General features: G+C 41.2%; 1 protein-coding gene and 1 long non-coding RNA gene across 4 annotated transcripts in view; one reads left to right on the forward strand and one right to left on the reverse strand.

Annotated features, from left to right (window-relative positions):
- The window catches only part of LOC116870561, a 126,526-nt gene extending 125,764 nt beyond the window's left edge, over positions 1-762 (reverse strand). Inside the window, exon 1 of the long non-coding RNA XR_004383243.1 lies at positions 707-762. This is a non-coding gene — a long non-coding RNA (uncharacterized LOC116870561). The remainder of the gene's footprint in view (positions 1-706) is intronic.
- Positions 763-12,029: 11,267 nt separating this feature from the next.
- HEY2 (hes related family bHLH transcription factor with YRPW motif 2) lies at positions 12,030-23,587 on the forward strand. Of its 3 annotated transcripts, none has more exons than XM_032862459.1 (5): positions 12,030-12,334; positions 15,208-15,286; positions 15,420-15,503; positions 17,829-17,910; positions 22,571-23,587. In XM_032862459.1, exons 1-5 carry the CDS (start codon positions 12,252-12,254, stop codon positions 23,254-23,256), a joined length of 1,014 nt encoding a protein of 337 aa, XP_032718350.1. In that variant the 5' UTR covers positions 12,030-12,251; the 3' UTR covers positions 23,257-23,587. The 3 variants fall into 3 exon arrangements, with proteins under 3 accessions (XP_032718350.1, XP_032718349.1, XP_032718351.1); XM_032862458.1 differs by lacking the exon at positions 12,030-12,334 and adding an exon at positions 12,961-13,271; XM_032862460.1 differs by lacking the exon at positions 12,030-12,334 and adding an exon at positions 13,679-14,408.
- Positions 23,588-24,611: the final 1,024 nt, after the last annotated feature.

Here is a 24,611-nt window from a genome sequence, read left to right on the forward strand (position 1 = left end):
GAGAATACAATGGACTATATATATTGCTAGGAGATTTCATGTTATTTATCTTATTTGATCTTTAAAACAACTGAGTGATGTATATTTTACAGCTAAAACTAAGTCTTAGAAGAAAAATTAATATGGCTAGGATAACACAGGCTACTAAGTGACAGAGCCAAGAACTTAAGTCTGTATGATTCCAAAGTCCACATGATTCCTAAGCCATTGCTCTTTCCATTATACATAAAACAGGGAAGAATAAACACCACCAATCTAATACAGTTGACACTTGATCAACATAGGGGCTAGGGGTGCTAACCCTTACATAGTAAAAATTTGCATATAAGTTTTGACTGTCCAAGAACATAAAAACTAGTAGCCTAATGTTGACCAGAAACCTTACCAATAACAATTAGCACAAATTTTGTATATGTATTATATACTCTATTCTTATAATAAAGTAAGCTAGAGAAAAGAAAACATTATAAAAATCAAAAGAGGGGCACCTGGGTGGCTCAGTGGGTTAAAGCCTCTGCCTTCAGCTCAGGTCATGATCCCAGGGTCCTGGGATCGAGCCCTACATCAGGCTCTCTGCTCCGCGGGGAGCCTGCTTCCTCCTCTCTCTCTGCCTGCCTCTCTGCCTACTTGTGATCTCTGTCTGTCAAATAAATAAATAAAATCTTTAAAAAAAATAAAAATCAAAAGAAAGAGAAAATATACTTACAGTACTATACCATATGCATAAAAAATAATCCATACATAAATGGATCTACATCATTGAAACCCATGTTGTTTCAGGGTCATCTGTAGTTTCTTTCTTCCAGGAGCTTGTCTGTACCTCTGCAAAGAATAGAAGAAACATAACTTTTTCAAATAAATTATTCTTAAACACCCATGGAGTTTTCTCATAACATGCCAGTCTCATTTCTCTTTTCCATCCCTGACCTGTGGACTAGCATCCACAGTTTAGCATTTTAGCATTATTTACATTAAGTCTCTATTTTAAAATGGTACCTGATTTATACCTACCCCTGCCAATCAGACACACACACTACCTCCAACATTTCCACAATTAACGGGCTCAGTAATGTCATTACTACGGCAGGAACTCCAAAAAGAAAGAAAATTAATGGGTCCATCAGCAAGGACAGAAATAATATGTGACAAAACAAAAATGCCTTCAGGTAGCTTGGATGGGCAGGCAGACTCAAGGTGCTGGCCCTCAAGCCAAAAATACATTAACCCTCTATAGACTAAGAATTTGAAAAAACTAGCAAATCATTTAAGCCTGCAAACATCCTTTTCCCAGAGTGCCTGGGTGGCCCAGTTGGTTGAGCAACTGCCTTTAGTTCAGGTCATGATCCTGGAGTCCCAGGACTGAGTCCCACATCAGACTCCCTGCTCAGCAGGGAGTCTGCTTCTCCCTCTGACCTTCCCCCTCTCACGCTTGCTCGCTCTCATTCTCTCTCTCTCTCTCAAATAAATAAATCAAACCTTTAAAAAAGAATCCTTTTCCTAAAATACACATTCTTTTTTTTTAAAGATTTTATTTATTTATTTGACAGAGATCACAAGTTGGCAGAGAAGCAGGCAGAGAGAGAAGGGGAAGCAGGCTCCCTGCTGAGCAGAGAGCCCGATGTGGGGCTCGATGTGGGGCTCGATCCCAGGACCCCAGGATCATGACCTGAGCCGAAGGCAGAGGCTTTAACCCACTGAGCCACCCATGCACCCGCTAAAATACATATTCCTACTAAGAGGCATCTAACATTCGCAACTTAGGGACAATTCAGACTGTTTTCCCTTAGGGACAATTCAGACTGTTGTCTGTTGGTTAAGCACCTGCCTTCAGCTCAGGTCATGATCCCAGGGTGCTGGGGATTGAATCTGGTCCTGCATGGGGCTCCTGCTCAGTGGGGAGTCTGCTTCTCCCTCTGCCCCTCCCCAAGCCCAACCCCTGCTCCCTGCCCCCTTCTCATGCATGCTCTCTCTCCTGCAAAAATAAAGAAAATCTTTAAAATTTAAAAAAAAAAGACACTGAGAAAATGATTCTAAAGTTCTTCCAGAAGTATAAGCTTTTTTTTTTTTTTTAAGTAATCTCTACACCCAACCTGGGGCTGGAATTTATAAGTCCAAGATCAAGAGTTGCATGCTCTATCAACTATATAAATAGTTGAAGGGATACACAAAATGCAGTATTATATACAACGGACTATTGTTCAGCATAAAATCATGATACATACTACAACATGGATGAAAACATGCTAACAAAACAACCTGAAAAAAATATATATGTATATTTTTAATATATGAGACAAACATTAAGTGCCTTGGTTTATATTTAGCAGCTTTGACTCAGTAATTAAAAAAAAGACAACTGGGGCGCCTGGGTGGCTCAGTGGGTTAAGCCTCTGCCTTCAGCTCAGGTCATGATCCCAGGTTCCTGGGATCGAGCCCCACATCGGGCTCTCTGCTCACCGGGGAGCCTGCTTCCCCCTTTCTCTCTCTGCCTGCCTCTCTGCCTACTTGTGATATCTGTGTCAAATAAATAAATAAAAAATATTAAAAAAAAAAAAAGACAACTATCTCAAGAGAAAAGTTAAGTATAATTTAAATAAATTAAGTCACAAAATAATTATAAAATTAGCCATTAAGATTATGAAAAAAAAATCTAACATCATTAATAATAAAAACCAAAATTAAAATGATAGATAGTATTTTACCTATCAGGCTGGCAACTATGGAACTATCTACTGTTGATGATGATTCAGAAAAATGAATATTCTTACACACTGCTGGCAGAGCTATAAATTGGTCCAACTGTTATTAAAGGTAATTTGGCAGGAAATATCAAAACTGATTACAATTTGAATGCTGTTTGGTCATCTGATTCTATTCTCGATAATTTAGATTACAAATAAAACATGTGCACATTTTTTTTTTACCTATAAGGTTTCTCTAAACTTCAGCATTTTTCATAATGGAAAAAAGTTGTAAACATTTAAATGCCCAATAAGAAACAACAAGGTAAATTTATGATACACCCATACCAAAGACTACTACACTATAAGGGGAAAAAAAAAAAAAAAGATGTTATGGACTATTTAATAAAGTGGAGGAAATGTTCACTATACTAATTTAGGTTTAAAAAGAAGTCTACCAAATAGCATTAGGCAAAATGACTTCATGTTTTGTGAAAATGAAAAAATATATAAAATTGGAAGGATTATCATTCTTATAACTAATGTGATTGATTATCAGGTTAAATGGCAATTTAAATGTTACTGCTAACTTAATTTACTAATTTTTCTTCAATAATCATATATTGGTACTATATAAAAGAATAAAACATGGTTTCAATTTCAATAAAGAAATAAAAGGTAACAAGGAAGTTGGTCCCCTATTCTCAGGACCAACAGTTAATTAGCTAAAATATCTGTCTCTTTTCATGTGTCAAGCATATTACCAAGCACTTGACACCCATTATTTTATATGTTCCTTACCCTTTATTAGGTATCATTAACCCCTGAGGTCCTAGTTTCAGAAGAAGGACTGTGCTCAAGGCTATGTGGCTAGTGACAGAGTTGGGAATGACCCCCTAGTGTCTGAAGCCAATGTTTATATCCTTAACCACAAACATTCCTGTTGTTAAGTAGTTAGGCTTTTGGAATGTAGACCCTCAAAATAAACAAACAAAACACACACACACACACACACACACACACACACACAACCAAACCAAAACAAAAAAACTACTAGGTATCACATAGCTGCTATGAGATTTGGCACTCCAAACAATACATTTATAAATGATCTTTGGGAAACAAATGTTTCTCAAGCTGTACATTGCTTCTACCTGTTTGCATGTGTCACATGCATCTTTTTGGGAGGCAATATCCAGTAATGGGGAAGAGCACTGGCCCAGTTTTGGATTTCTGGAGTCAAGTGGTAGATTCTACCACTTATTACCCATAAACCCTTGGGCAGTTATTAAACCTCACTGGGTCTGATTTCTCACCAGTAAAATAAAGATGATGATTGTCCTACCTCAAGGAGTTCCGGTGAGGATTAAAGAAATGAAGCCACATAGTGCTTTGTTAGCTAGCTGACACAAAGTAAGCACTTGCTAAATGGTAGTAGCTATTCTGATCATTAATGTAATCTCTGGATGGTAAACTCCCCCCCACACACAAAAAATCACATGTCACACTGCTTTTGAATTCCCTAAAGAGCTCACTAGATGATTGACCTGTAGATTGAAGCTGGATATAAGGTAATATCCTATGCCAAATCTCAGCACTACAAGTTTTCCACTCTGATACAATAATTCAATAATAACCCAACCTTGTTGACCTTTGTTCACTAATAGGAGCTCTACTTTATTCTTACCTGCCATGCAGTGACTAAAAGAAAATCACTATTGTAAGGCTGTCTTGCATTTCCTTTTTAAACATTACTGTTGTTTATTGATTGAATATTCAATATTTAAATGCAAGTTACTTTCACTTCCATAGGGCCTTTCAGGGAAGAATGTAAATTTACGAGTCTAAAAACAGTTAAAGGACACCAGAATTGTAACATCCCTAAATATTTATGGCACCCTGTAGAAAAGTAACTATAACTTACTTTTTTCTTCCAGCAAGAAAGAGGCAGGAAAGAATCAAGGCTCAGTCGTCCACTGCAAGTACCTGATCTGGGTAAATCTGTGATAATTTGCAGTGTTCATGTACCACCAGTTACTCTGAAGTCAATGAAGCTGAAAAATCTCACTTTTAGAAAGTTCTCTTAATCCTTGAGAGTGTAACTCTGTGCTGACTTTAATAATGACATGGCAGATTTTTAAACAAATCTATAAATATTGATGTGCAAGTCATGGCAAAATTCTGTGAATACTCCACAAAATAGACAGCGAACACATTCTTTCATCTAAACTTGGTCATATTAAATAAACCCAAGAAATGTAATTAAATACTATGAGTTTCCCAAAGGCCAAGTTAACGGTCCTGACAATTCTCTTCCAGTGGCCAAAAGACTTACACAGAAAAACAAGGAGTATCAAAAATTCCATTTAGAAACACAAATTTTCCTGGAATTTTTCTTCTACTGCAATGTTTTCAATTCAAATTAGTGATGACAAAACAAGGAAGAAACATGATTGGATCAATCTAATTAATTATGGCTCTTGCAGGCAGGCAAGGTCTCCGCGATTTGGCTACAACCTAATTCATCTCCCCCAGACAACTCTCTCCCTTCTACCCACCTCTCCTCCATATTCTTCACTCTAGCTAAGGATCATTTCTTTCCCTAAGAATGACCTACATCTTCAGCCTCTATGTATCTTTGCAAATGCTGGTCCCTCTCCAAGAAAGTGTGTTTAGGACTGTCGCTATTCCAGACATCTTTTAAGACTCTGCTCAAATGCCACTTTTTCTTTTAATCCTACGACTGCACCAAAGGATAGATAAAGGGTTAGAAAACACTCCTCATAATGTTTGACAGCAATACAAAGACATCTCAATAAACATAATATCTAAATGAAAACTGTGCTTTTTAAATAAGTGGAAATTGAAGACAAAAATCCTTGGGCCACCCCCACCCTTCCAACAGGATCGCTGCCTCTAATCCTACACAAAAATTTTGGAACTACCACTGATGAAATCACCCTCTAAAAATTAATTTTTCACTTTATGCCACAGCATGCAGATTTCCTACTTTGGCTTTGAGTAAATCCCATCTTGTGTAACAGTCCTTTGTGTTTAGACTCCTGTATTATTTCTCCTGCTATTTCTGGAGAGTGGGAATTTGGTCTCATTCACCAGGTATTACCCACACTGCTTAGCAGGGAAAAGCTCAAAGTAGGTATTTAATACCTCAGTGGTCTGGAAATGAGGACAAATTTAAGAGAGACACAGTCCAAAAATTCAGGCATGATTAATAACTGAGTCTTATTACTTTCAAGTATACAAACTAACAATTCTGTTAGTGATCTGTGTTCATACTCTCTTTGGTTTCATTTTTAGATCATTTCCCCACAGTTCTGCTTATGTAGCCCCTACTGTGATGTTCCCCCACAGAGTAGTTCTCAAACTACATTTTTGAATGAGAACAGTATTTCATTGTTAAAATCAAAGTGTAGACATTCTTTTCCCAATTCACACAAAAACTTTAAGTTATCATTAGAATTTTTCAATTTTAAATTTTGCTCGCAGCTTAGTTATCACAACTGGAATCTATGTAAACACATATCTAGTTAATTTATCAATATTTCATGGGTTCACACAAAGAGAACATGATTTTTGAGGTGTTTCACCTGAACACCAGAGAGACTCACTCTCCCAACCCTTTAATATAACAAACAATCTTATTCCCCTGGCACCAAGAGATTCAAAATACTAAAGTCTGCTTTTCCAAGGGTGTATATTTTAAAAATTGAAGAAACGGATTTAAAAATATAGATGACAGAATGGAGATATTTCAATATCTAAAATAAACTTAAATATAATGAATGCAATTTTCAGAAATAGAGAAAATACAAAACCTACAAAATTTGTAAATTCCATGTTACAAATGGTGGTTTAATTACACAATGCAGCATCTTCCTCTATGACTTGAACTACTGGTCTGTGCCAGATATTACCATAGTCTTTTATATATTAATAATCAAGTCATGTCAATTTAAAAACTTTGAATTATTTTGCGCTTTTTATATGCTATCTCTTTACAGACTCTTCTGTATTTATAGATGGATAAACACTTAAGTGTCCATAAACAACATTTGTATGGGTTTTCTATTTGCTGTCCATATCTTGACCTGTTTTCAGAATTAATTAATTAATATGTTCCTATTGAAACTACTCTAGCAAAATCCTGATAGCCTTGAGAAGTAAACTTTACAATGCTCTGAGTTTTGATTCATGCATGATTCAATAATGCCCTAGGATTCTCAGATTAAAAGTGCTATGGAAACACCTTTCTTACATATTCAAGGTACACCTTTTTTACATATTCAAGGCACAGTACACAGACTTTTCCATCCTACAGCTGAGCATGTTTGCTCTCTGGTAAGCACCACATTTTGTTTTCAAAGAGGGTGCACTACCTTGATGAATGTTGCAGTTCCTAAGAGAACTGTTATTTTTTTTTTAAGTATTCATCTCCTAGAAATGGAATGAGCCATTACTTTAGACCAAAATCTATCTCTAAAAAATATTTCTATCTCCAATGCCCACAATACATTATTACATTAAATTATTTTGAAGGATATAGGCAGAAAAATTTTAAAACTTCTGTGTTTTGTCTTTCAACCAACAGATCCCCGGAGTTAGTTAAATTTGTATCTGCTAGAACCAATATAGTCCTGTCTTGCAGGGGGCACAAGGGGAACTTGCTATTTTTCTATGTTTCTCATAAAGTATGTACTTCAATAGGTTTGCAAAGCATGAAGGTCCAAAAATAGCCTGTTATTTTTATTTCCACAGAAAATCTAAAATTAGCAACATCTTATTTCCAATCTAGGAGAGTTCTCCTCCCCAAAAAGTCATCTATCAATTTTAAAATAAGCAGACAAGGGCATAAAATGTGCACATATCTAATAATATTTCCAATGAAAGTATTAATGGAAATATAGGTGTTCATCTGCATCCTAAAGAGAAATAATTTTACTCATATTTTTCACAGCATTTGGTATTTCAGAAACCTGTAGTGTTTCTCTCTTTCACTCTCATCAAATAATGCCAACCAGCCAGTTCCAGAATCTTTTATTTAATTTTTTTTCTAAAACTGGAAGCAGACACTTTCCTATGGAGAATTTAGATTTTTGTAACTGTTTGAGGTACTGGTCCTATTTATGTCAATTAATAAACTTGAGAGCTTAGTAGATGGCTCATTCAGCTATTAGGAGATAAACTACTGTCTTCATTTATACATAATATGAATGTTCATGTTGTAACTAATACAGATACTTGGAAGAGAATTTTAGATAAAGAAAATAATTGTTTTAAATAAAATAAAAAATTTAAAGTCTGTGAACAAAGCAGTCATGTAGTTTTAAAAGTCAGCTACTGGATAAAGTTTTTCTTTTTTGAAAAACAGATGTGCTTCCTCTTTTCTGGTTACAAGAATTAGAAAAGTCACTATGTTTCTCTTTCTGACTTGCCTGCCAGGAAGCTCAGAGCTAAACTAAGATCCCATTAACAGTAAATGCTTTTCCAGCTTTTAAATTCATGGTTGTTTATTGCTATTTTATTACGCTAATGAACTTAAATTCTATATATGTGGAAAGCAGGAAAATCATTAATTTCAAAAAGAATTTCAGTTCAAACCATTTATTGTGTACCCCCTACTCCAGAGGATTCCAATGTAGTTAGTTAAAAGATTTAAAAAAAAAAATTATTTCCATGAGAGAAGTGAATGTATCTAACCATACCCTTAAAGAGGAAAAAAAAAAAAGAATTCCAGTCAAACCAACTTCAAGAAAACAAAAATTCAAAAGAATCTCCTTGAAAGAAAACCCTGCCAATATCAATTTAACCCTCACAAAGAAGCTGACAGAGTGAGTGTAGTTATCTTTTGGCTGTGGCTTACAGGGGTATGGAATACTAGTTATTTAATTATACAATCTTCTCTTCAAGGGTCCAGCAATAAAACCAGATTTCATTCTTTGGCATGTGCTAAGAACTAATAACACCATTAATGAAATAAAAGCTTTTAAATAAATTACCTCTTAATAACAGAGATCAATTTAAACATTCTAACTCTGAAGAAAGGAGGCTTTGGGTCTAAGATTTCCAACCTCAGAGTTTTTGAGGTAACAAATAAGTAGCACCTATTGAGGTGAGCCAAGAAATATGATGCACTTTATGTGACCAAGCAAAAATAATTGTTAACTAGTAAAGCAGTTCCTTTTTATAGTTGACTTCAAGGTTGGTGGGCCTAGTTTGCCCTTGCTTTCTGCTTTGTTTTACTTTACCGGCTTGCTAATATGTATCCTGTATGACATGACCCTAGGTTGGCCTGCCTTTTGCCAGCCTGATGTTGAGAAAGGTATTAAAATTTACAAGGATCTTGCCCTTGCCCTCCACTCTCAGGATGCAGCTTTTTCACACACTTTAAAGCACTGCCTGTTCACAATAGCCTTGCAGTCAGGGAGGGCAGCCCAACAAAGTTGCCCACAGATGCATGTGCTTGTCACCTGCCCCAGCAATTGCAAATAGACTACCCCTTCTCAGAGCAACCTGTTTGTCTTCCCTTTGCAAGAGAAAGCTCGTAAATAATTATAATATATATTTCAGACAGGCCCAAAGTTGGATTTCTTAATTTGAACTATATGCACATAGGCTTCTCAGACTAACATAGTCTTTACATAACAGAGCTGCCTACAATTTCACTGAGAACCAAGTTAAACCATTTTTTTAAAGTGGTATCATGCCTTGGTGACTTTCTAAGAGAAGCCAAACATTGGAATGGCAGACACTTTTTAAGTAATTGTAAAGAGCATCTCAAAGGATTCAGAGAGGTTACAATTAGCTAAGTGTGTGACAATTGATCTTGAAACATTAGAGTGCTCTAATGGAAAAAAAAAGCAGACCAAGATTTTTTTTTTTTTTTTTTTTTTTTTTTTTTTGTAAATCCTAGGTTCTTTCCCTAAATGGTGCAAGGAGAATTTCAGAATTACAGCAAAGTAAGCACTACATTAATCTGTGCAAGAAAACCCATGTTTTGTGGGACAATATAAAACTAAGTCAAGATCGCCAAACTTAGAAACACAGGTACAAAAATTGTAATTTAAACAGCTGCAAAATTAAATGGGTAGAAGAGTTGGGGAGGGGAATCAAGGCCATTGAGCCTGATGTTTCCACATCTTGGCATTCTACATCTTACTCCCACGACTTTCAGTGAGCTAAATCACATAAACACAAAACATGGGCTAAATAACCAATTTCGGGAAGACGGCAGATTCCCCCCTCCTCCATTCCCATTAGATCCTCGTCCTGAGCTTTCTCTCCTAATGGCATTTCATCTCTAGGAAAGTCTCTCATATCTTTCGGTCTCATTATCTCATTGTACAAATCTTTGAAAAGGAAAGAGCCGTGGTTTGCTCTGTGCGCGGACATCTTTTCTTCTGCCCGGGCTCTTAGTAAGCCTTCAACCAACTTTCACTGAAAAGGATGTCGCTGAGGGGCGATGAGGCTTGAAATCCTGCCGTTCTCTCATTCTCTTTTCTTTCTATCCGCACAGGCAACCCCTCCATCCCCCTCTATCTCCCGACAATCCACAACCGCTTCTAAGTAAACCGGGGCGTTTCCTCCCTCTGTTTCTTCCTCTGACCCGAGAGTTACTTTCAGTAGAAGATCAGACAAGACGCCTAACCAGGAGATAGTCAAATGGAATACTTGAGGGGAATAAAAGACCTAATTGAAAAATCCCATTTTGCCTAATCGCGGCTAAGTATTTTGCAGATAAGTGAGGATATTATTCTTTTGGTAGTGCTCAAAACACGGAGGTCTCTTGACCTATGCATTCTTGTTTGTTTAAAGGATTTATATAGCGCTTACCATGTGCCGGCACTCTTCCAAATACTTTTTAAAAAATGGCCCTTTTTGCTTAAAGAAGTTTTCTAAGCGACATTAAATCCGCGTGTGCTTTTCGAACGTCCCTTATGTACTTCTTCTTATAACACTTTACAGCAGTTAAGTCTTCAAAGACAAATATGGGAAGATTATAACCAGTTGCTAGTTTATTGCAAGCAAACCATTTCCTTCTTCGCAATTTTTCACAATTATAGTAATCAAATGTACTAATATAGTGAGAATGAACTCTATTTTTTCAGTGAGGATCTCAGACTTTGCGTCCTGCGTTGGTTTATTTGCTCGCCTGGCAAACGTTAATTGCACCTGTAAGCCCTCACTTTCAGAAAAACGTGCAGCCTTCACTGGAAGTCGTGAAGGTTGAATTCGCGCCAGGCCTGGTGCAGCGCATTCACCTGTGGCCGGAGCCGACTGGCCATTGGCACATCCTCCTTTGGAGGTGGGACGGCCACCAGTCGGTCGGGCTCAGCACTGCAGGGCTACGGGGATCCCGAGCGGGTGGCGTCAGGGGAGGTCGGAGCCTGTGGGTAGCCGACCCGCTCAGCTTCGCTCGGTGCGCTGAGCTCGCCAGCGCTGCAGAAGAGCAGAGGCCCAGAGACCCGCTCGGGCTGGGCACCCACCCTGAAGCAGGCAGCCGAGTTGGGGGTGGGGGTGGGGGTGGGTCACTGCCCCCCCCCACCTCAGCGTCCCCGGTGTCCTGAGCTGACCTGGTCCAGCCCACCAGGGCCTGTCCGGCCCCCGCCGACTGTGTGCTTTGCCCGAGGTTAAGTTTCAGAAGTCAGGATGAAACGTTTTGGGTTTCTGTTCACACAGTTATTGCAGGCACCGGTGGGGACCGCACAAAAGAGACGAGGGCTTGTGGAGAAGGGGGTTTTGTGTTTTAGTGAGGGCTTAACACGCTGGCTGCAAGTCCTTCCCGCTCTCCCCCGCCCAACCCCGCCGGGCCCAGTCTTCCCCCCCCCCCCCCCCCGCGACGCATCCTTTCCTCTCCTCCTCCCGGCCCCGCGCGGGTCTTGTGTGGAGACGGAATGGAGTGTCAATGGGACGCCCTAAGCAGATCCCTAGAAAATCGGGAATCCGTCCGTGGCGCAGGGTTGTGATGAATGACAGACGCCCCTTTCTCAAAGCTTTCTCTCCTCCACGAAAGCACGGAGCCGTCCCGGAGAAACGGGTCTCCGGCTCGACCGCGACCCACCCGCCGCCCGCCTGGCGGTCCCCGCGGCTCCGGGCCGGGCGAGCCCACACCGCGTCGCGCGCTCGGTCCGCTCAGCTCCAGCCCTCGCGGAGGCACCTTGGCGTAGCCTATTCAAGCTGCGCAACACGCGGGAAGAGCCGCTAGAAACACGTTCTGAAAGCACTTCTGTCGTTTTCACAAGCCACGTTGTCCAATGCTCTAAAACTGGACACGAATTCGTGCTTTAGAAAACCAAACTGAGTTTCCCAGGCGCCACTTTTTTCACGTTCGGAATTATTAACTCTACCGCGGCGACTGCACACACCAAGGGGAGTGGAGAATCGCCATCCTCTGCATAGTCCAAGCCCGAAGAACTCGAACTTGAAAAACTACTAAAATTGGGTCCTGAAATACCTGCATCATGGGTCTAGTCTTTCCTGCCACCAGAACGGACACAACTGCGGCTCACGGTCCACTCGGCGGAGTTTACTATCCACAGCCCCCGTGGCCAAATGGAAATAACTGATTTCGAGCAAAGCGAACGTCACAGGGTAGCCGACCTCAGACCCTCCGACGGCCGGCGGTTAGGTACCTGGTCGGGGAAACTCACGTCCTTATCTGTCCACAGCCCAGAGGCCGCGAAGCAGCCTCGGCAGTTGCCAGGGAGAAAAGCAACTTTGATTTAAGGGTTTCAAAAACCCCAGAGGGCAAATGTGACCCTCAGGGTCAGCCAGTCAGCACTTTTGGTCCAGACAGGGGACAGCCGAGTGGGGCGGTTCGGTTAAGCCACGGCGCCTCCCAACGTCACTACACGCTCGCTCACACTCAGGCACGCGCTTGGGGTTATTCTTTAAACACAGAGCAGCAACTTCACCGCCAGACTGGGGGCTGGGGGTGAGGAGGAGGGCCGAAACCCGAGGTCGGGAGCCCGCCCCTCTAGGCCCTCCCCCGCCGCGCCCGCGCCCGCGCCCGCGTCCACGTCCGCGTGCTGCCCTAGCGGAGTTATCAACCTCGCGCTGACGCTCGCCGCTGCCTCTCCCGCCCGCGCGCAGCTCCCGGACGCGAGGTGCGCGGCAGCGTTCCCACGCCTCGGCAGAAGGCTCACCGCGAGCATTGGCGAGCGTGGCCCCGCCCCTCCGCCCCAGCCAATCGCTGGCCACGCCGACCCCAAGGAGGTGGAACCCGGCGGGGCGGTGGGGGCCTAGGCGCGGGAGGCGGGCGAGGTAGCCCCGCCCGCGCGGAGGGGCGTGGCCGGCGCCGGCTCTTGCGGCAGATCCCGGCTGCGGCGTGGGAAAGAGCCGCGAGGAGCCGACCGCGTCGCCGCGGCAGCCGCGCCTTCCCGGGCCCAGAAAGGGAGGGAGGAAGGGAGGAGGCAGGCCGGGAGGGCGCTGCGCCCCGCTCCCCGTCGGCGGCTCGGGCTGGGCAGTGCCCCGCGCCGTCTTCCCCGCGATGAAGCGCCCTTGCGAGGAGACGACCTCCGAGAGCGACATGGACGAGACCATCGACGTGGGGAGTGAGAACAATTACTCGGGGTGAGCGCGGGCTCGACGGGAACTGCCCGGAGCCCGAGGCGTCGGGGAGCTTTGTGCTCGAGCTGCTCCTTGGAAATCCCGAGGCTCCTCTCCGCGGCGTCCTAACGGAGCCGGGAAAGTTTTGCCGGGGAAACTTGGAGCGGTGGGCGCTCACGGAGCGTGCAGTTGGGGTGGGGCGGGGGGTTGTCGGTTTTCACACCAGGGGTGGGGCGGAGAGGAGACTGAAGCACAGCGCAGGAGTTGGCGAGGGAGGGTCCCCGGCTGTCAGCGTTGGGCGCGCGGACAGGCGGACGCAGGCGACGGGCGACGCCCCCGCCACGGAACCTGTGGGAGCGCTTTCTGGATGGGCCAGCTGAAAAGAGAAACAGATTGATATTATTTATTTTTCAGGAGACTAAAAAGATGACTTGTCTTTTGTAGAAATTAAAGCAATTTGTAATCTTAAGGCTACGTAGGTTGAGCTTTCCAGGTTGACTGTGTGAGTGGGCGGACGGGAGGGTGAGTGACAGTCGTAAGGATCGTTTCGGACGTAGATCATCTCTTTGACTGCTTGTTCTTAAGCCTGGAAAGGATCGGGGTCGTGATCACAGAAGCCAGACCTCCACTTTCCAGGGACAGAGGGAGATTACCAGGCATTTTAATGCCAAGGCGGGTCAGATGATAATCGCTTCTAATTGGCATCCCCACAAGCTCCTTAATTATTTATCTGCAGCTGTCACTCAAAGAGCAAAATTCTTCCTACCTTTGGAAAACTGGTTTTCTTTCCACGTCGTTATTCTAATAAGTACGCACCAAAGCGTAAAATCAGCAACGGCAGAGATATTTACATAAAACGCTGTTCGCAAAGTATCTTTTAATTATTAAAGTGTGCGTCATCTTAAAAAATGAGATCTGAAAAAAAAAGAAGTCATGTGAAAGTCGAAACCAGTTGGGACGGGGTGGGACTAAGGGGGACAGTTAACTCAGAAATAAGATCCAGAAGTGCGAGGTGAGGTAATAAAAACCTGGTGTGTGCAACAGTCTTAAAATGAAAGAGAACCAATAACAGGAACCTGGAGAATTTGAGAACATAAAGAAGCATAGTATCCATGAATTATGAAGAGAAACATGTACAAACTAGAACGGATGACAAAAGCTGTAAGTGACAATAATGATTTGATTGCACTTTCAATGTAAAATATCTTTTCATTAGTAAACTCAAGATGGATTGCAGCTTCTAGAGGTTTAAGTTTAGGCTGAAGACTAGGAAGTACCTACAGTTTTATTTTCAAAGTAAAACATTTACCTAGTACTTGATCTCATTTTAATTTCCCTATCAGTGGCATATTTAATCGGGGCATTCTTTTGGAAGATTTGCATATAAAACGTAACATTTGTCATTTTTTTTTCCTGTTGTGAGATATGACTGAAGTTTTGAAATAGTAAGATAACTTCTGTTTATTTTGAAGATTGCATCTAGGGACAACAGTTTGACATGTGATGACTGTCTATCTGTTTGATAGTGGTGCTAAACATGGCCTTTATTTCAAAATAGCTTCGCTTTGTTTAGTGTATCTGACCAGAGGTTGGAGGGAGGATGCTATTAGAGAATTAGTTTATTTTTAAGAAATTTTTATGAGTGGAGCTAGGAAGTACTAATAACTGACTTCTCACTCTGACTGCTCGTAAGTTTTTCACTGCAAGACTTTAAAGTTTAGGGATGTTTTTGCAAGTGGATTTGGTGTCTGGATGACTTGTTGAAAAAGCAGGGAGGGCATGATTCTTACCTGAAAAAAGATATAAGGACTGAAAACAATGTTAAAAGTTAAGAATTAAGAAAAAAATAACACAGACCTGAACTGTGCAATCACTCAATGTTTAATGGGTGCCATGAAGTACCCAGAAGAAACCATTGTTATGTTAATGAAGCACCTGACATACCGTTCCTATTTCATAGGCAAAGTACTAGCTCTGTGATTAGATCCAATTCCCCAACAACAACATCTCAGATTATGGCAAGAAAGAAAAGGAGAGGGGTATGTGATTTTTTTTTCTTTTTATTTCATGTAATCCAGCCTAATGTGTAACAGTTGTATTCTTCCATTAAAAGTAATTTTATCATTTGTGTATTCATAAACTTTTGTTGTTGTGTTGCTTCCTTTGGGATAGATAATAGAGAAAAGGCGTCGAGATCGGATAAATAACAGTTTATCTGAGTTGAGACGACTGGTGCCAACTGCTTTTGAAAAACAAGTAAGCTACCCTTACCCCTGACTACCCTACCAAAAGCCTCAAAAAATCTGATTCTCTCATCTGGGAATGTGGGTTCTTGTTAAAGCTCATTAAAATAATGGTGTATGTGCCCTGATCTGGCACAGAGCAGCTATTTCAATAAAATGCTTTGTTGTGGCAAAACTATTAAAAACATAATCCATCATGAAGTTGAAAAACATTTCCATTCTTCAGCTTATTTTTCCCTTAAGGGTAAAAGTGTTCATGCTTTCTCTGTTCTTTCTATGAAGACCAGTAGTGGTTTTGTTTAAAACTGAGCTGTATGTCGTGCTCTTTTAAAAAATATATCATGTGAAATTTCATTTTTGTCTCAAACAGTTAAAAAAAAAAGTGCTTTTTATTTTAAAAATAACCAAAGTCCAGGAAGTAACATCTCTACCTCTATTTCCTAAATGATAATACTAATAAAATCTTTTTACGAAATCACTTGGTTTCATTTTTAGTGCCTGGATTAATAGAATAGCATTCTAGTTGTGGCATCTTTTTGGAAGTTTGGTAAAAATAGAACTAGCCATAAATTTCCTTTTTCAGAATTCAGGGTATTCCTTTACCCGCCCCCCCAAAAAAAAGATTTTGCACACTTAGAAAAGGGAGAAGCCAAATGTTTAAATTTTCCTTTGTCATTTGGAAAAGTTTTATATCTCTTGCCGCAATGGACAATGACAAATTTCTAAGAGCATCTTTCAAAGAATATGGCACCGTATGCTATTGAAAATGCTTTGAATTTAATTAAAATAGGGTATAAGGCAGCAGTTGTTTGTTTATTTCATCTTGTTGTTTGCTTCATGAACCACAAACACAGCAAGCCCTACAAAGCCCTTGGAAATTATCCAGAAACTATTTTGCTATTTATCATTTTCACTGAAACTGCTGTACATTTTCATGGATATATTTAAAATTGACAGAAGTACAAGATGTAATATGCTCTTGATTGTACATTTTTGAGAGAAAACAAGATACCTATACGCTGAAGCTGTCTTTGGTAAGCTAAATGTAATGTGGAAATTGTAGTTTTGATAAGTAACATTTTCAATGACAATAGGCTGAAAATGAAAAATACCAGTAATCGGCGTTTTCATTTTGAGTACTGAAATGTCTGCAGTTATGAAGAACAGTCAGTTTGGTGATTTCCCCCCTCCCCCTTAGTTTTTGTTTTTTTTTTTTCTTAAATGTCGACTTAAAACAAACCTTAAAAGCAAACCTCAGTTGTTTGGCAGTTAGTTACCATAAACACAGGCTTTCCCATTTGCCAAGCTTGGCTACCAACCCTAGTGAGCTGGCCCTGTCACAGTATGATTAGAAGAGTGTTCTTTCTAACAGTTTGAATAACTCTGGCACTCTCACCATGTAGAGGGTGCTGATAATTTTCACAAAACAAGTAGAGCATACGAACCTGAAAAAAACTTGAGTTTCCTTTTCGAAAAGGCATATTGGTTTAATTATTCAGCTTTTACAGGAAATCAGAAGCCACCCACAGTTCTCTGAGGCAGTTCAAGGTGGCACATTTTTATTTCAGTTGGTTTCCAGAGGTTGCCTTATTTTAAAAAGAAGGACATATAGATATATTTCCAAAATATCTTATTAAGAACTATTGTAAAGGGTTCAAACCAATAATAAATAAATGGGTGCCGTTTATTGCCATTAAGCATTTCTGATGCTTACTAGATGGGTAGTAAATTATGCTTTCTTGTTTACGATTTTGGAATTCACAGTGACACCTGCTGGTAATTTTTGGAAAAAAAAACAAAAACAAAAACACCTTAAAAGTCTCCCCTTTTTTTTTGTTTTGTTTTGTTTTGTTTCTGCTTACCAGGGGTGTGTCTTAAAGACTTATTAGAACTTTTTATTTTTGAAAAATCTAATTTTCTAAGATTCTGTCTCCTTATCCTTCAGAGTGGGATTTAACTGATCTAGTACTGTGGCATTATAGAAGATAAGACTACAGGATGTCCCCTAGTGAAATATAAGGTAGAGATTGGATGCAAGGTTTGAGATTTTTGCAGTTATAGTTGTTGTAGTGGAGTGATTTTAGGAGTATAATTATTCTTAGGATTAAAAAATTGTTATGCCTTTTATTCTTTAAAAGATAAATTGGCAAATATCTGTCATTAAGTATGCAACACAGTCATTATTGTTTACATGTAAAGTTTGCAAAGAACTCAGATGTTTCTGTGAAAAAAATTAAACTTAGAATCTTCTAATGAAAAGGAAAATTGAAAATCCAGCGTGCAATATTCCAAATCCGTTTCCATAGAACTTCTAAGACTTTATTATTTGTTTATGCAGGGATCTGCAAAGTTGGAGAAAGCTGAAATATTGCAAATGACAGTAGATCATTTGAAGATGCTTCAGGCTACTGGGGGTAAAGGTAAGTAGGTGGCTTCATTTTTACCCCCTTTCCACCTCTCACTTCTCATTTTTCCCTCTAAGATTATAGGAAAATCATAGTTGAACAGTTCTTTAACAAGCTGAGATAGGAGGTCCTAGATTAAAGCTGTGGAAATCAATGCTAATGGCAGGATTGAACTCGTGGGAAAGAACTTCTGGAACAAAAGAAGCACTTGACCCTGGGCTTGTGTTTGCTTTCATAATACTGTGGGAGTAAAGCTTCATTCACAACAGCCTGGTCAGAGATTTGTTTGGGACCTCAGGAGCACATGCTGGAGTCTGTACAGAAAGACAAAATAAACACACAAACATCCAAACATAAATAGGAGGTTAAAGACAATCTTTTTCTCTTCTCCTTTCCCTTCCCTTGAACCCCCCCACCCCCCACCATTAAATCAAGACTAGGTCTCAACATAAGGCAGCCATTCCAAAGGAATTGACTTGAGGATTATTTTCACTATTTTCAGATTTTGGTTGGTCTTGGATTTAGACAAGACAGAACATTTGAAGTATAGGTAGTGAATGTCTGTACTGAAAACTATTAATGGAGCACAGTCATTCCTGCAGACAGCAAACAGGAACAGGTACACTGGGCTCAGTGCCCAGGAGAGACGTCTTCTGTACTGATAGTTATTTAGGGCAGAATCATCCAGAGGTCATAGATGGACCCTCATGTCACATTAAAAATGAAACAAGATGGGATTAGGAGGGAGACAAATCATAAGAGACTCTTAATCTCACTAACTGAGGGTTGCTGTTGGGGGGGTTGGTGAGAGGTAGGGCTAGGGTAGCTGGGTTATGGATACTGGGGAGGCTATGTGCTATGGTGAATGCTGTGAATTTTCTAAGACTGATGATTCACAGACCTGTACCCCTGAAGGAAATAATACATTATATGTTAATAAAAAAAAATAGACTTGAGATCCTGAAAGCTGTAATATCCATTCAGATTTCATGATCCCTCTTCTACTCAGACTTGATTTTGCCCTTTTGTATCTTTTTCATCCTTCAAGCAGGCCTTTGCTATTTACCTTCACCAAGAGTGTTTTGTTAATTAATATATTTGACAGGTGGGTAGGGAGAGGCCACCACCACGAGGGGCTAAGTGCTGCCCTTCACCCTGGCGGCTTCTCTGCTCAGCATTAGCCTTTCATTACAACATAGTATCACAGTTTGTCCTAGATCAGAGCAAGGGCAAGGCATTGGAGGTAAATAGCCGTTTACTAATTGCAATGGAAGTACTGAAGTATTTAACTCCAGTATGGCCATACTGTCGAGGGCCTGTGGAACATCAGCCCTGGCCTTCACTGTCCTTTACCTGTATCAGGTATGGTGGTGGTGGTGGGGGGGTGATCACTGTAAAGAGAAGCCCCCGTGGTTTGACTTAACCTCAGTTGCATGCACCTTCTGTAGAAACCATCCTGAATGGGTATGGAATTGTGATTTCTAATCATTAAAATGTAGCCCTCAGCATAGGATGCAAAAACTTTTACATAATAGAGAAGAGAACTAGATGAAATCGTAGAAACCAGTGATCCAGGCCAGCTTGGCCATTGCCTCTCCTTTAACCCAAGACAGAAGTGCTCTGTTGTGCTGTGAGGCCTACACTAGCATTCTGAGCTCTAAAGCCCCTCCTGCCCCATGATTTTGATTCTGCACCTGCCACCTCAGGATAGTAGGAGACAGACTGAGCTGGTGATGGTGCAGGAACAGCAGTTTGATTGCTCTGCCTCTCTTGGTGGTGTTCAGCACAAGGCTGAGAATTCTTATCAGGGTTTCAAATATTTGGCATGAGCTAAACTTCTAAAGAGTAATATTGTTCTTACGCCTTATTATAAAAACTAGTTCCATTCTTGGTTGCTATTCTTGGCTACCTGAACAGTCCTAAAATTCATCCCAGAATAGTTTATGAACAGACATTTGCAAGCAAGCGCCATACAAGTCGCTTGACTGCCAAGTCATTAGAGAGGTCATCCCACAAGAGAAAGTATGGGCCTTGAAGGTGCAGGTGGGTGGCTGGCAATGTGGGCTCACATCATCCAAGACTCACAACTGCTGTGGGGGCTTCACAGTGTAGTGGTGAAGGACAGAGACTCTGCAGTTGGGTTGCCTGGTTTCCAAACCTAGCTCTGCCATATATTAGCTGTGTGACCTTGGGTAAACTACAAACCCCTTTGCCCCAGTTTCCTCATCTGTAAAGGGAGGACAGTGATGGTGTCTACCTCACAAAGTTGTTGGGAGTTTATTCACCTAAAGCCACACAGCAGTGATGGCACAAAGAAGCAATATGGACCCAAGTGGTTTCATTATTGGCCCAAGATTATTCCTAGGGGACAGCTGCTCATCGTCATTTCCCTCTGCGTTCAGCAATAGAATAGGAATTACACAATATATATTCCTTAGTACACAACAGAGAACTCAGCCATATATAACAGCATACAACTGCCAAACCACATATTTCAGTCACTCTTTGCCCACTCATGAAAATTCTTGGAAGCCCCTGGCGTTCCAGTTCTTTTGGTCCGTTCTTTATAGTCTGTCTCAGTATTGCAATGGCCTCTGGAGAGAATTTAGTAGAGTAACCTACATTTCTAGATCCTGTGTGTTTCTGGACTCTGTCTCCTGTTGATTACATCCCTCCTTCTCATGAAAATTAGAAGACTACAAAGCCCAACAAAGAACCCTGAGGTTCTCATGTGAAATCTTTCTATGGAGGCATCTTCAGGAAGAGCTTTCCCTCTTAATCCCAGGGACTTTGTTGCTATCTAAACTGAAGTCCTGGAATGATACCTATTTTTGTTGCTGATCTTCCATAATTCATGATATTCTCTTACATCAGATTTGTGCTGTCATTGTTACTGTTTTAATGGTATATATTTTTACCCCATGTGTCTTTTGGGGACTTTCACATTTCTGCTGATATTCTACCTTTAGGAATTTGAATATTGTGACTTCTATTTTCCAAAGTGCTTTGATGATACAGTAAGACGGTTTGCTTTTTAGATGACAAATGAAACAGGTAATACTTTGATCTGCAGAAATGTGAAAAAGATAATGTAGTAAATGCTTTAGGTAAAAATAACTTTGAATGTAATACTTCTCATTTATGTGTGCCCATATCCCAAAACCGAGTAAAGTTTTAATTTGAAAATTGCTAAAAAACAAAGTTGTAAATGAAAATCTGAAAAGGATACCTTTGTACACATTAGAGGTCACACATTCGAAGTGGTGACATTTCCCCAAGTATCTGATTAACATTCTACCCTAAATTTGCACTGATAATAATGATACATTACTATTTTTTTTTAAAGATTTTATTTATTTATTTGACAGAGAGAGATCACAAGTAGACAGAGAGGCAGGCAGAGAGAGAGAGGGAAGCAGGCTCCCTGCTGAGCAGAGAGCCCGATGCGGGACTCGATCCCAGGACCCTGAGATCATGACCCAAGCCGAAGGCAGCGGCTTAACCCACTGAGCCACCCAGGCGCCCAATACATTACTATTTTTTATCTAATTATTTTATTTGGATAAAAAGTGATTCTCATATATGTGACTCTGCTCCAGCCATTTTTAATGGTTGTAACCTTGGGGGGTGGTAGGGGGGCGTGCATGTATAGATACTGAAAAATTAATACACATTTTTTTCTTGGATGAATGCCAGGGAAATATAAGCTAACCAGTGAAGGAGATATATCTTTGAATTTCAGGAAAGCAAGGAGTTATAATAATCTCATATCAGTAAAGCAGACTTCTATTGCCTGATAGAAAAATAAGATCTTCAAATTAGTAACCCCCCAATTTTTTTTTTTTAAATATTTTATTTATTTATTTGACACAGAGAGAGAGAGAGGTCACAAGTAGGCAGAGGAGCAGGCAGAGAGTGAGGCGGAAGCAGGCTCCCTGCGGAGCAGAGAGCCTGATGTGGGGCTCGATCCCAGGACCCCGAGACCATGACCTGAGCCGAAGGCAGCGGCTTAACCCACTGAGCCACCCAGGCGCCCAGTAACCCCCAAATTTTAAAAAAAAAAAAATCTTTTGTTTCATCAAATTTTTTCATATAATTTGCTAAAAAAAAAAAAACCAAACACCAAGTCAGGAAGCATATATGAATTTATTAAGAAATTTTAGCACATTTTTAAAAGAAGTCCTCAAGCTGCTAACATGCATTTTGTATCTCTGTTACAAATGCCAAGAGTGAGGATGTTTCAGATAAACCCCTTAATCTCCATCGCATGTGACAGAGACAGAGAGACTGAAACTCTGTACTATGGTGAAAAAGTTTACTAGGGAATTTCACTGCCACAGTACAGAAGGAGAGGACCCCCCCTTATTTTTTTTAATGAAAGTATTAGAAACACGGTCGTTCTTAATTTTTTCCCCCACGGTGATATTTGGTTGCAAGAACCACCATAGTGTATAGCATTGCTAGTGTTGTCACACATGTAAATTGCAAAGTTAATTTCTCCTACAAAACTTGTTTACAACCAGAAATAACTGGCAGCATTTTCAGAAAGGGTCGTCATTCTCCTTGAAACTTAGGAAGGACCGAGGGGAGCACAGTTGGTGGTTCCTTCATAGTCACCTTACCGTTTTCTCTTGCTCTCCCTCTCCCGACCCCCCCTTGCTCCACCCCCCCCCAGGCTACTTTGACGCGCATGCTCTGGCCATGGACTTCATGAGCATTGGCTTCCGGGAGTGCCTGACAGAAGTGGCCCGGTACCTGAGCTCCGTGGAGGGCCTGGACTCCTCCGACCCCCTGCGGGTGCGACTGGTCTCTCATCTCAGCACGTGTGCCTCGCAGCGGGAGGCGGCGGCCATGACGTCCTCTCTGGCCCACCACCACCACCCCCTGCACCCGCACCACTGGGCGGCAGCCTTCCACCACCTCCCCGCGGCCCTGCTCCAACCCAACGGACTCCACGCCTCCGAGTCCTCGCCCTGTCGCCTCTCCACCGCTTCGGAAGTGCCTCCTGCCCACGGCTCCGCCCTGCTCACGGCTACGTTCGCCCACGCCGACTCTGCCCTTCGGATGCCATCCACGGGCAGCGTTGCCCCCTGCGTGCCACCTCTCTCCACCTCCCTCTTGTCCCTGTCCGCCACTGTCCACGCGGCCGCGGCCGCAGCCACCGCCGCGGCGCACAGCTTCCCTCTGTCTTTCGCGGGGGCCTTCCCCATGCTCCCACCTAACGCAGCTGCGGCGGTGGCAGCCGCCACAGCCATCAGCCCGCCCTTAACCGTGGCAGCCACGTCCAGCCCGCCGCAGACAAGCGGTGCAACAAACAGTAAACCTTACCGACCCTGGGGGACAGAAGTGGGAGCTTTTTAAGTTTTCATTGGACTTTTTGCAATAGTAACTGAATGTCCTTCATTTCAGAGTCAGCTTAAACCTCTGCACCCTGAAAGTAGCCATACAGATGTCTACAGATCCACAAAGGAACAATAAAGCTATTTGAGACACAAACCTCCCAAGTGGAAATGTGGTATTATCTTTTTTCTCCTGTTTTGTTTAAGGCAGCTTGGTAACTGACATCAGCAACTTTTGAAACCTTCACACTTGTTTTCGTTTAGAAGTTTCCTGGAAAATATATGGACTGTATCATCCAGCAGTGCATCAGTATGTCTGAATTGGGGGGAAAAAACAAAAACAAAAAAAAAACCTGACTGGATTCTCTTGAAACTAGATGGAAAAAAAATACTCGTGTTTCATAAGTGCCTGAGCTAGTAAAGTTTTCTTCTGAATATATAATAACATTGCACAAGTAAAGAAGAGTGTAGAGGTTAGGTTAAGAAAGGGAAGGGACAGAAGTCTTGCATTAGGTTGCAGACATTTTAATAAGGTGCCAGAGAAGAGTACTCTATTGAAACCAACAGGTTTTTCTTGGCCAAAAGGATTGCTGAAAATAATTTTCAAGTTGAAAGACCTAGTTTTATCTTAGTTTGCTTTCTTTGTTCAGACTTGCCTGCCAAGTGGTGACATTTAGCAATGCATTGGTATAAGCAATTATTCCATCAGTGCTCAGATTAACAACCGTTTCTGCCCTGCCTGCAAGCCCCCAGGCACTTTTTTTCATGGTTCAAAATATGGTGCTTCTTTATGTAAACAATGCATTTATAGAAAGAGTGCACCTAAAAGCAGTTGCCTACCATGTGCCCACCAGAAGCTATTTGATTCATGCCAACTTGAAAATTCTCCAGTTTGTAAAAATTTAGGTTAATTTATTGTTTCATTTAGACTATTTTTACATATTTATCCTCTTCATTTTGTCCTGATAATGTGTAATATCTATTCTTGTCACCCTTTGGGAAAAGTTGCATTTCTGGAGGTGATGAGACAGCGTTGGGAAGAGAAAAGCCACGATTTTTAAATGCTCTTTGTCATGATTGCATTTGATCCCAAATCAAGATGAATGTATGCAGTGGGATGTACAGAAATTATTTTTGTTCATGCCTAGACTAGTGCTACATAATGGTGTTTTTCTTGTTTGTTTGTTTGTTTGTTTAATGACAACATAATCTCTTAATACATTGAAATTGAGCACATGAGATTTTATGTTTGAAAGATAAAGACACAGCATGTATTCTTATGCACTTCATTTCTCTGCTGTGTGGAGAGAGCAATAAACATGAGAATGTTAAACATTATGCAAAATTATACTTTTTAAATACTTGTTTTAAAATTAT

Source organism: Lontra canadensis, unplaced genomic scaffold, assembly GCF_010015895.1.
Source record: "Lontra canadensis isolate GAN:19392208 unplaced genomic scaffold, GSC_riverotter_1.0 scaffold23, whole genome shotgun sequence".
Classification (NCBI taxonomy): domain Eukaryota; kingdom Metazoa; phylum Chordata; class Mammalia; order Carnivora; family Mustelidae; genus Lontra; species Lontra canadensis.